This window comes from Anguilla anguilla, chromosome 6 (assembly GCF_013347855.1).
Source record: "Anguilla anguilla isolate fAngAng1 chromosome 6, fAngAng1.pri, whole genome shotgun sequence".
NCBI lineage: Eukaryota > Metazoa > Chordata > Actinopteri > Anguilliformes > Anguillidae > Anguilla > Anguilla anguilla.
In genome coordinates this window covers 11,081,421-11,093,776 of record NC_049206.1, presented here as the reverse complement: position 1 = coordinate 11,093,776, position 12,356 = coordinate 11,081,421, and the positions used below count along the sequence as shown (strand labels likewise).

At 49.4% G+C, this 12,356-nt stretch overlaps 1 protein-coding gene across 3 annotated transcripts in view; it reads right to left on the bottom strand.

Moving 5' to 3' along the window:
- The window catches only part of usp33 (ubiquitin specific peptidase 33), a 28,596-nt gene that overhangs the window by 3,201 nt on the left and 13,039 nt on the right, over window positions 1-12,356 (bottom strand). For all 3 annotated transcript variants that reach the window (XM_035422375.1, XM_035422376.1, XM_035422377.1), the window contains exons 6-21: window positions 11,101-11,206; window positions 10,419-10,488; window positions 9,496-9,609; window positions 9,258-9,336; window positions 7,384-7,792; window positions 6,702-6,842; window positions 6,007-6,119; window positions 5,451-5,623; window positions 5,186-5,256; window positions 4,701-4,734; window positions 4,125-4,170; window positions 3,710-3,890; window positions 2,556-2,682; window positions 2,019-2,188; window positions 538-619; window positions 325-433 (exon numbers count right to left, since the gene is read on the bottom strand). In XM_035422375.1, coding sequence (XP_035278266.1) covers window positions 325-433; window positions 538-619; window positions 2,019-2,188; window positions 2,556-2,682; window positions 3,710-3,890; window positions 4,125-4,170; window positions 4,701-4,734; window positions 5,186-5,256; window positions 5,451-5,623; window positions 6,007-6,119; window positions 6,702-6,842; window positions 7,384-7,792; window positions 9,258-9,336; window positions 9,496-9,609; window positions 10,419-10,488; window positions 11,101-11,206 — 2,025 coding nt within the window. The remainder of the gene's footprint in view (window positions 1-324; window positions 434-537; window positions 620-2,018; window positions 2,189-2,555; window positions 2,683-3,709; window positions 3,891-4,124; window positions 4,171-4,700; window positions 4,735-5,185; window positions 5,257-5,450; window positions 5,624-6,006; window positions 6,120-6,701; window positions 6,843-7,383; window positions 7,793-9,257; window positions 9,337-9,495; window positions 9,610-10,418; window positions 10,489-11,100; window positions 11,207-12,356) is intronic.

The window sequence follows — 12,356 nt, the reverse complement described above, 5'->3', positions numbered from 1 at the left end:
ATCAGTCCTTAAGATCTCAGAAAATTTTCAAAAAAATAAATTATACTAACCTGCGCGCATAAAAGAATAACTTTTTGTTCTGAATGTTGATGAAAACAGATGGATGAATTGTACAGGTGTATGAAGGGTTAAAGTAGTAAATAATTATTTGACCCAAGTTTGTAATAAATGGAATGCACTTTCATCACAGCAGATTGAGTATCACCTGTGCATCAGTAAGGTTGGTAAACCGTTTCTTTGATGGAAAGGCAATGCAACAGTAACAGGCTAAAATAAACCATGGTAAATTGGTTGGGATATAAGGTTATCAAAAAGAGGCCATACCCGAACAAACATGTCCAGCTCCACCTTCCGTCTCTTCTCCAGCTTCTCGATCTCCGTCTGGCAGGTGTGACAAATGTAGAGATGATTGACAGCCGGCCCTCCGCCGTACCTGACGGGCGACAGGCCAACGGGCTGGCCGTTAGTACCGCGACTCCAGACGCGCTGAGCGTTTCATGAACGTGTCTGTGGAGCGGTGGCGCACGGGCGCCCTACCTGCTGTACAGGTGGTCCCACACGTTCTGCGGGAGCATCAGCACCAGGTCGTCGATGTACGCGGCTTTGTGTGGTGGGACACCTGACGGCATAATGGGTCGCACATTAACACTGTAATTTGCATTAGTCAAGACTGTTTGCCTGTTGTCAATAAGCAGACTACACCTGTAGTACACATTACAGTGTATTTAATATGGCTAACAGTCATTTTCAATCAAAATATTACAGAGGAAAAAATAGAAAACAGAACAAATGGTACAAAGAGATACCAAAAACATGATACCGAAAGAGCTAAATAAAATAAAATAAAATAAAATAAAATAAAATTTAACTAGAAATACTGCCTCGCGGTTGTATGCCTCCGCCAACCAGTAGCTAGTTTGGATATAAAATGTCATCACTTCATCATTTTATCCTATTAGACATTTGTGTGAAACATTGCCATAATTAGCGTATGAATTCTTGAGTTATGGCCAAAAACGTGTTTTTTAAGGTCACAGTGACCTTGACCTTTGACCTTTGCCCACCAAAATCTAATCAGTTCATCCTTGAGTCCAAGTGGACGTTTGTGCTAAATTTGAAGAAATTCCCTCAAGGCGTTCCTGAGATATCGCGTTCACGAGAATCGGGACGGACGGACGGACAACCCAAAAACATAATGCCTCCGGCCACGGCTGCACCGTCGCGGAGGCATAAAAATTTAAAAATCGGGGGCGGCAGAGAGATGAACACTAATTTGAGATAAATGTAGTATAAATTGAGATACAACAGCATTCTAGGTAAAGGCCATGCTAAAGAGGTATGTTTTTAATTTCCTTTTAAAACCATTTACTGTTTCTGTGTTCCTCAGATCCTCTGGCAGGGTGTTCCAATGGCTGGGGGCATAGAAGCTAAAAGCTGCCTCCCCAGCCTTTTTAGTCCTCACTCCTGTTACAACCAGAAGGCCGGTACCAGAGGATCTAAGGGACCTGGTGGGTTCATACCTTTGAAGCATGTCAGACATGAACTTAGGTGCTGAACCATACCACCATTTTGGACACCACTGTTTTTTTATTAGTCATTATTTGGTCTACAAGTATTACACCTGCAGAAAACTTCCCTTAATAAAAATAGAAAAACTCTGGAGGTTGGTAGGTATTTCACGGAACAAAATTATCCCTGAGAAGGGTCAACTATACGTCCTACTGCACAGCTGATTTCCCGCCTCAGAGTAAATACAGGATTTAGTGGGGGCCTCCAGTGGCGTAGCCCATAGAGCGCTTTCCACATGCTCATTGCGAGCTGCGACGTCGGCGGTTCGAGTCCGACCGCCGACCTTTGTCGCACGTCTCTCCCTCTCTCTCCTCCTAGTTCTTCCTGTCTCTCTACACCGTTCTATTCAAATAAAAGCTGAAAAAAACCCCAAAAAAACATATTAAAAAAAATAATAAATAAAAATAATGTAGGATCTAGCCAGGGGAAGCATGGAAGAGAGCCCCCACCTCCGTGAGGGCACAGGAAGTCGTGGTTGGAGATGGGGCCGGGCTCGGCGAAGGTCTTGAACTTGTTGAGCCACTGGCGGGAGATGTAGAACTGCAGCAGGCTGGGCTCCATCATGTTGAGCAGGCTGGAGACCCGGCGCCTCTCCTTCTGAGCGTCCTCCTTGCTCTTCCTGCACGCGGCACGAGAGACGTCACTCACCCCCCGCTCGCCATAATGCTGTAGCGGTTAAGGGACTTGGGCTGGTAATGCAAAGGTTGTGGGTTTGATTCCCAGCTGGGGGCGTTGTGCCATTAAGCATGGTGCTCAACCCAAGTTGCTTCAGTAACATCCAGCTGAATGAATGGACTGCATGTTAAAAAATGGATAACAATGTCTGGATAACAATCTGCTAAATGCCAAAATGTAATCTGATGCATGAATTGCAGGTCTCTCCATTCAGAGCAACCTATGGGTTTTTTTTACTGGAACAACAGGAAACTAGTGAGCGTGCTACACGTGTACATGTATGGTAAATACCTCAACAGAAGCCCTCTTACTTGTAGAAGAGAACGTAGGCCTCTGCATTCTGAACGCAGGACTCGGGCACCTCGGTCACGCTCTGGTCATCAAACTCGTACCACAGGTTGTTGAGGTCGTTCCTGCAGTACGCGATGTAATGGCCGCCTGCGGTAGACAGGGACACGAACCGCGGTGAGCGCCCGGAATCTGCCACGGTTTATGGAGTCATCCTTCGAAACCCGGACAAATTACAGGGGCTATTTTGAGACCTTCTGGAAGCTTCCTTTTCAGGAAGTCAGCAAGGCCAGCGTATCTACAACAAATAGACAGGCTTGCCCAAACAATGCCCGCAGAATCCTGACCTGCCCAAATATGTTTGACTCACTGTACACAGTTTATGTCAATTTCTCAACTGAAAATGCTCTGTTCCACATTCAAATATGCATTAACTGAAAAGAAATAAATCACCCCATTCACACTTGGTCGTTTCATTCGACTTGTATCTAGATTTTATCAGAGTAAGATTTAACCACATTGCATTTACACTTTGTGGTAAGATGCATCTCCGGTTAGCCAGATTGAAATCTGATTGCTGTTTTGCGCATAAAAAGAGAAACCCTGACAACCAACTTCCTGTTTTGCTCCGCCTCTGGGTTTTGATTGTGAAGCTACGCGTGTTCCGCCTCGGGGGATGGATACAGTGTGACGTTATACTCTGGGAGGAGCTTTGGTTGTCGTGTGCACATGCATTCACAATGGTATAACATCTGCCTCAAACGTGTCAGACCACCTCCTGAAGTAGTTTAATGGATCTGAATCTGTTCCCAGTGCATCTTGGGAGCATTTACACCTGCACTGTCTCGTGCATAATTCCTATCCCAGAGGCTGAAGACACAAAACAGCCAGGCGTAAATGGGGACAAAGAGCATAACTGGACTTGCTAGGGACACAACGGACTTATTTTATAGGCTTGCCATGTGACTACTGGTGAGGAATCATGGGAGCGGTATATCACAACCACCAACTGAGGAAAAAAAAAGACTGTGTGCAATATCTCTTTGAAACACATAACAGTCTTACCCTTTACTCTGTATCATACTGAAATATACAGGCGTAAAAACAACTGACATTTCAATAAGCCTTTCAAGCACATCCGTCATATTAATTCCTTCCCTGAAAGCGCAAGACTTACTGCTGGCGGTGCCATGGTGACAGATGACGGACAGCAGGTCGTAGCTGGTGGTCTGGGCGGAGCTATCCTTGGCCAGGAAGGGCTGCAGGTCGAGGCCGCTCAGGGGGAAGGAGACGTGGGTGCCGATCTTGGTGGAGAACATGAGCTCGTGTCTGAACCTCTTCAAGTGAATGCAGAGGATCTGGGGGGGTGGAGAGAGAGAGAGAGAGAGAGAGAGAGAGAGAGAGAGAAGGAGCACGGGCCTAACATGATTACAGGAAGCGTGTAATGCAATTTCAAGAGCCGGCAGAGGATGGAATAGCAATGATGCGCGTTTAACAGCTATTTTACAAAGCTCAGGATGTAAGCATGGAGAGCTTAGCTTTCTCTGTGAGGGGGGGGGGCAAAGATAATGGCCGAGCAACAAAGGGCTCACCTCTGGGAGGGACTGCACTTTGCAGAACTTAACTCCATTCCGCAACCTAGGCGAAAACAAGCGTCAGGCCATTTACTTAAAATGCGATGTCACGTCACAATTCACTTTTACCTCGAGACAAAGGACACACAGAAAACATGTTACGTATAGATACAGCAATGTCTATGCACTATTCCCATTATCAGACAGTAGAATGCTAGAAAATTTAAAGGATTAGTATAAAATATGCTTTCTCCCCCTTTATCTTGGCAAATAGATCGAGCCAACCAGCAAATACATCGGGGATAAATCAATTAATCTGGACTGTGAAATGTCACCCCAAGCTCTTCAGTCAGAATTAAAGTTAAAGATCAAGAGGCTTAACGGAACTTAATATGCTCACGTCTTGCATTAAAAAAATGCATTTAAATAATCAAAAAAAGTCATACAGTTAAAAAAATGCACTAAAAAGGGTATCTAATAGGACTCTGAGAACAAATTGAATTTGGTGAGAATCTTGTGCAGCCCTACTGCTGGTGGTGAGATGAATTTCCTCAATGGGGATTAAAAAATGTTTTATTTAAGATAAACACTTACTTCTTGCATTTCTCACAGCTGTACATGTTATCCCCTGTGAAACACAAAGACACAAGCAATTCAGTCACGTTCACAACATTCCATCACACCTCTGACATGTTAAGAAGATTTGATCATTTCTGTCCAAGTTTTCATTAAAGAGAAGTGTACCATAACATGCAACTACATCACTTTTTTATTGTTATTTAAATTAACTCATTTAAAATGGCTTCTTGTCAATTATGTCTTGATCGAGCCTCCGAGTTAATAATCTTTGTAATAGGAAATCCATTACAGTGGTCACTGCACCATTTCACCCAGAGCCTGGTTCTAATGATGAACAACAAACCACACAGTTCTAAGAGATGGGAGCCATTAGCAGAAGGAGCATTAGCAATTAAAGTGCCACGGCACCTATTTCACATATTTAGGCCAGTGTTGGGAATGCCAAAAAAAAGCCAACAGAAAAGGTAAAGAAGCGAATGACTGGGAAGGCATCTTCTCACCCTTCAGCTCATCTCGGGCAAAGAAAGCAGCCAGGCAGTCCTGCAGTGTGACCACAGGGCCCCAAAACCAGCTGAAACAAAGAGGGAGGAGGGTCAGTGACGGCTGAACCTCCACAGGACGGTCTCACCACGCCCGACGTGCAGGAGGGGAAACGCTAGCCTAGCGTCACGTTTTATCGAGCACTTCCTCCTTATCCCATGGGGGGGAACCGTGGGTGGGGGCGTTCTCGGGAAACAATCTCAGATGGGGGGGAGGGTGGCCCACCTCTTGATGTACTCCATGACGAAGGCGATCCAGCCCTGGGGGGCGTAGGCCTCGCCGCAGGACCCCGCCTTCACCAGAGCGGTCGGGTGGGAGGAGGAGTGCAGCTTGGCCAGGTCCTCCTTGCCCGGGATGGGCAGCGAGATGTCCTGGAAGGTCTCCAGGGTAACGGACACCTGGGGAGGAGCAACACAACACCAGTCAGCCCCCAGCACTGTGGCACCATCACGACTCAGAACCTGCAGCCCCCAGCACTGCAACACTAACCGCACACTTGACTACAGTCAAAATATAACAGATCTTAGGGCTATGCACACACTTGGGATAATTTTACTGCATAATCAATTATCCATTCACAAGCTTTTTTTGTGATCTGCACAGGGATGCGCAGTGCAGCAGCAACAGAATAAAAACTGAAGTGAATTCAATTATTTATGGAAAAGAGTGCGGAGTCCTGGGGAAAAAGCAGAGCAGAGTACAGATTCAGCGAGCGGGCGCTTCCTCCCACAAGCCCCCCTGCGTGTCTGCGCGGAGGCGGAGCACGGGAAACGGGCCTCACCCGGTCGCACGTCAGGCACTGCACGGAGCTGATGATGGTGCCGTCGAACAGGTCCGAGATCACGCTGCGGTACCTCCTCTGCACCTTGTTCTTGGCCGGTGCGAACGTGGTCACTGTCGCACAGGGCAGAGAGCGCCGTTAGCATCCGACGCTAAGAGACCCCCCCTCTGGACCACTCATGTCCAGCCCCGACGGTGAACTTGTTAGCATTTATTTTATCTATCTTTTACTAGTGAGATATATAAAATCTCTTTTTTTTAAGGGTATTCCTGGCTAAGAGGACCAAAAAAATACATTCCACAGAGGTGGTAATGCCAAATTAAGGAACAGTAGTCACACACAGTACACAGTAAGATATCCTAAATGAATGCGATGAGTTTGACTGGAATCTGGCGCCCTTCTTCCATCCGCTCTTTCCCAGTCAGTCCTGAAAGGGACCCCAGGGAGGCAGGCTGCACGGAGCTACATTTCGGCACATTGGATATTCGAGCGGGGCGCCAGGCTCGCACGCTCCTGTGAAGTCCCAACAGCCGCAGGCCTTCGCTTCCTCTTCGAGTCGCTTCTCGCTCCATTAGCGGTGAAAGACCGAAGGCGGGGGCGCTGGCTACTAAATTTTATTTCACCCCCGCCTTTCACCATGGAGTCTCTGCCACAGTGCCACGGGGCGGGGGGCGGGGGGGGGGGGGACGCGGTACCTTTCTTGTGAGAGGAGCTGATGCCGGGCCAGCTGGGGATGGTTTTGGGGGGGCTGCTGGACATTTTGGAGATCATCCCGTCGTTGGGGGTGGGGCTGTGCGGCCTGGAGGTGCTGGTGACCTGGACGTCGGGGTAGCAGTCTGGCAGAAGGACGGCAGAGAGAGGAGAGCTACGGTCGGTGCCAACAACCCCCTCAACGGCAGGGAACCGGCATTAATAATTCATACGGTCGGGCAACGTACCAAATGAAGGCACAGCACCTGCCTTTAAATAATACAGATCTACAAAAGCACGACTACTGATTAAGATGTGACCCCGAAACACCTCCCAGCAAAGTCCCCACCCCCTCTCACCAATGTGTGTACTTGTGCCCCAGAATCTATCAGAACCCACTTATCCATCAGAATCTAAAATATGTGCTACAACTTCCAAGACATAATGTACGACAAAGATCCGGATATTGAATTCCCTTGATGTGCAGCCCCTACAGTATAAGGGCCATATAAGAAGATGTGGATGTAAGAACCATATAAGGAGATGTGGACAGGGCCATATAAGGAGATGTGGACAGGGCCATATAAGGAGACTGGGGTATATAGAGATTGGGGTATAAGAAGGCCACACAAGATGGTGTCGATATAAGAAGAGGCCCATATAAGGAGATGAGGAGGTCCTGGTTACCTGACAGCCGGCTCTGGATCTGCACCTTGACGGCCCCCTGGCTGCTGATGACGGGGGTGGGCTCGGCGGCCGTGTCGATGTCCTTGTCCAGGTCCTGGTTGGAGCCGGCGCGGTACAGGTTGTTGATGAGGTTCTTCTCCTTCTGCCAGTCGCGGTTGGCCTGGGCCTCGTCCGGGATCAGCATGTCCGCCTCGTTGGCGTCGTCCTGGGCCCGCGGGGCCTCGCTGTCCGCCCGGTCGCTGCTGCCGCACGACTCGCACGACTGGAAGTCGTTATCCGACTGGCTCTTGTCGTCCTCCACGGTGTCATCGATGGTGATGGCGTGCGAATGGTCTTCGGGCTCCACCACCGGCTCCTTCAGTTCCTCGTGCAGCTGGTCCATCAGGCAGCGCAAGAACTCCTGGGAATCCTGGGTAATTGAGTTCAGCGCATCAGACTACACTTTCAGCCCAGGTTCAACAAAGACCTCTTGCAACAAATCAGTGTTTCAAATTTATTTATTTATTTTTTAAATCAAATTATCCTGGGTAATGGTCCAGGGTGGCCGTAAATGCAGAGGTGCAAGACCAATTCTGCTTCACTGTTCATGGTCTAGCTATAACATTAAATGTGGAAGGCCATACAGAAGGAGCATGGTTAACTGACGCTCTAAAATAAAGAACAAGTTTTGTAGGTTACAACAAAAGATTCTGCGCTTTTCATAGATTCAATCCATGCCTTTAATTAGATCTATTTGAGCCTTCCAGACATGCCAAGCCGCCTGTCCCAGGGAACACACATACACACGCGCGCACACACACACTCCAACAGCCCACGTCCTTCAATGAGCTACATCAGCTCGTCTAGCAATAAATATAACTTTGGAGCATGACATCAAACGAGTGTTTCCAGGAATGCCTGTGCGCAGACTTTCATCAGAAGTTTTGGCTGAGTTTTATTCCCAGTTAAATAACTGCAAGCTCAGTGCGTTAACCTATTCCCATCACGTTGCGAAGCCTCCTGCGAACACAGCACAAGAGCGTTTGAACACAATCAGAAAAGCAGCCTCAGAAACGCAACCCAAAAGAGCCGAGCCCAGAACACGACGTTCTGTCCCCGCGGTTTCACCACGTTCTGTCCCCGCGGTTTCACCACGTTCTGTCCCCGCGGTTTCACCGCGTTCCTGTCTTTCCGTTCGTCACGGATATGTGAGAGCAGGTAGGGGTGACTGCTGGGGGGGGGGGGGGGGATTAGCGGAGGCCGGCCTCGCGAGTCCGCCCGGAAGCTTCCGCCGTCGCGGCCCGCGCCGAATCCTCTCATTGAAATGCTAATTCCGCGGAGCGCCGCGCGACAGCGGCGTGACGAATTAAGATTCACCGGCTGCCGGGGGGACTGAACAAACACGGGCTTTCTGAGGGACCCCGGCCCTAAATGGCCGCCCTGTTCGGCCCCAGCTCATTTGCAGTCCCCCGATTACCACAGGACGCCTCGGCATGCACATCAAAGGGCTGCTCTTTCTGGCTCTTTTTTTTTTTTTGGAAGGACGTGGGTTTGCGAGCGCCGCAATGCAATCAAACAAGTTCCAAGCGTTCTTTTCTTTCACCCCGGTAAGCCGGTAATCACGAGCGAGAGGTCTTATCTTCTGGCTGGGCGGTTTCAGGCCGCATTGATTAAATGACAAACGACGAAAGACAATTCTGCGCCTCTCAGACCGGCTGAGCCCGGAGTGAAGGAGCGTCGGGCTTCTTCTCGTCCTTCTCAGATTTTAAAAGATCTCGAGTTTCTGAAAAAAGCCATTAACACCGGTACAACAGACGGGTTTTTAATCCAGATCAGAGGCGCACAGCGAAGACGTGACCGTAACCACATACGGGTCCTGGGAGAAAGGGACAAACCTGCTGGGAGTATCCGCGGAACATCGGGTTGACCGCTTTTATGCCCTGGAACAGATTTGTGGGGACGACGTAGCCGGGCCTGAAAGACAACAAAAAACGCAGAGTGCATTAGATGCTGGAGATGTACTGAGCCGCAAGGTGAGGACATCACAGGCACACGGCCCGGTCTGCTACTCAGCTGGGGATTAGCGCAGCTGCGGCTAATTGTGTCGCCATGGTGACCGAGGGGAAGAGCTACCTGTTCTTGTGCCAGAGGTCGGACACCAGCTTCTGATAGCTCTTGCAGAGGGCCGGCTTCTTGTCCGTCCGCACCAGGCCCCCGCAGTCTATGAAAAACTGGGTCAGGGGTGGGCTGCGGGACACAAGAGACAGTCGATGAGACGGGCCCGCAAAACCGGCCGGGGAAAGAACCGCCCCAAGCCCACAAGCAGGGTCTTCAAATTAATTGCTTTTTAATCCCTTCGAAGAGCAGGTAGAGAAACCCAATATTTCAGCCAGTGCGGCCTTTCTGTGCCTCGCACGGCTTACACACTCAGAAATGCGCACACACACATTCCTGCAGGCACAATTAAACATACACGCTCAACTTTAATCCTCTCTTCCTGGTACGATACTGGGCCCATTAGCCACAGCGACTGCCCACAGTTACTTTGCCCAGGAGACTGAGGGTATCACCTGCAATAACACCGACTAGCTGACGTGGCTGACAGCAGAGAGCAGCTGGAACAAGAGACTCCGAGAGAGAAACTCAGTAAAAGCGCAGCCTGAGCTCACGCCATCCTTTAGCCCAGCGAGCCTGGCGGATGCTGCAGGGCTCGGAGCTGAACCGAAGCCAGAGAGCATTATCTGCCCCCCCCCCATCCGCTTCCTCTTTACTATCCTCATCAGCAACTACTTCTGTGCCATCAGATAAACTCAAATTACCAACATCGCTGGATTTGTTAGCGGGGGGGGTCTCGTCCGGAATCACAGAGCTTAAGGCACTTTCCAAGCCGATGATGGAAAACAGTTGTGGCGGGAGTTGTATGACAGGCCACCCCCCGATATCAGAGGCTGCAAGCCGGGGTAACCGCATCAGAACTCCCTCCAATGAGAAGGGAGAAACAGCCAAGGCTGCGGAGAGGTGGCGGGAGGGTCAGGACGCACCGCCGCGGCTCTTACCAGTTGGACAGGGCCTGCAGGGCTGCGTTCATGTAGCACGTGTTCCCGATGTTCTTCAGTCCCGTCAGGCCTGGGGAGAGAAACGCCGTCAGGGCGGGGCCAGCGCGCCATGGAAACGGTCGTTGCCACGGCCACAACGGCTCGCGCTATTATCATACTGGTTGACCTTTCACATCGTGAACGCATGAGACTCCATTTTCTTTCTGCACCTGGAGTGCAAGTTTCCACAGACCCAAGCAAAACAAATGCCGCTAGCGCTAGCTAGCTCGCTAACATTTATATAGTCTAATGAGGTTCAAAGCAGGACTGTGGGCACACCAGGGAGAGAGAGAGTAAACACTTAGCAGCGCGAGAGTGTGTGCACATTAAATTATTCCGCAGGCAGGGTAGGAGTGTAGATTAAAATATAATTATATCAGAGACAGACTAATATCTATGTGTCAGAGGAAGGCAATTAATTCAGGCAGCCAATCACAGTTGGGGCTTCATCAGCACAGCATACAGTATGCAGCAATAACTCTTGTGTTTAATTTGGAATTTATTTTCCCACACAACTGTTAGTTCACCCTGGCTAATCCCGCACTTTCCGAATGCTTGTGAACAGGATAACACCCCCTACCCTCCTGGGTATCCAGCCAATAGGCACAGGGGGTACGGAAAGAGCACTCGGCGACCGACCTACCTCGCGTGCGGAACTCGTCCTCCTCCTCCATCTCCATGTCCAGGTCATCGAAGGCGGCCGCGGGGGGGGCCCGGAGCGCGGCGGGGCTCCCGGGGGCCTTGGCGTCCTGCCGAAACGGGAGAGGCGCGGCGTTTTAATGCGAGCGCACGGGCTGCCGGCCTGACCAAACAGACGCCACAACACGGGGGGGGGGAATTCACACCCTTTCATCTGAGCGCGTGCGTGACACGCCGCCTCACGTGCCGGCCGCTCCAGCCGTTAATTAAGAGGAGCGGACTTCAGAGGCTCGGCCGCACAGAGACGAGCCTCCACATTCTCAGCGTTCGCCCGCGCGGATTCCTGCGGGTGCCGGCCCGTGGGCGACGGCCCCCGCCTCAAACGGCGACAAGCCACGGGCCGCTCACGAGACACGAGGAAAAACCCGGAGAAGTATCCCAGAGAGACCCGCACTCCTCCAGGGACACAAAGAGCCCACTAATAATGGATCAGATAATGGACCCTGTACAGCATAAGAGGGCCTGAGCAGACCAAACACAGACATACTCTATTACATTTCACTTGATATGTGCACATACGCGCAGGTATGATGTCATATATAGATGCTGCCACAGGGAATATTTGCTTGCCTTTCTACAGACAGAGTAGCTGCCATCACAGATAATTACACTCTCGTAGATATGGAATTACAGAAGCACAAAGATCCAAGTGGTCATGATTATTGCTTTTATCGTTAAATTAATGTAATTCTATATCTAAGCTATAAAGCTAATTAGAGGCCCACTCTCGACAAGCATTTTGCAACATGGTGACATACACATGCATCAATGAGGATTAGAACTTTATCGAATTACAATACAATGTACCTTATGGAATGTAAGTAATATGTTAACAGCTATGTATTTAGCAACAAACAAAAGAAACCATGCTTGGTGCATACATAATATTTAGGCATTTAGACACTGACGCACACACACATAAATATGTAGACACACAATGAAATTTTGAAAATGTGCCAATATATGAATTTCTGACTTACAACTGAATGTAGTCAAAGCCACCAAAACTCACAGAATTCCTTTGTTAAAACCTACTCGCTGTTTGAATTTTGGCTTTCATTTTTCTTTCACTGCATTACTTCCCTGTTCCTGGAACCAGCACCATTTTATAGGCCGGTGGTAACAAAATTTCTCTCCCAACAGTTCAGCCCAAAATCGTAAACATTTTATTGCTGCTCTGTTACTCAATTTGCAGCAGAT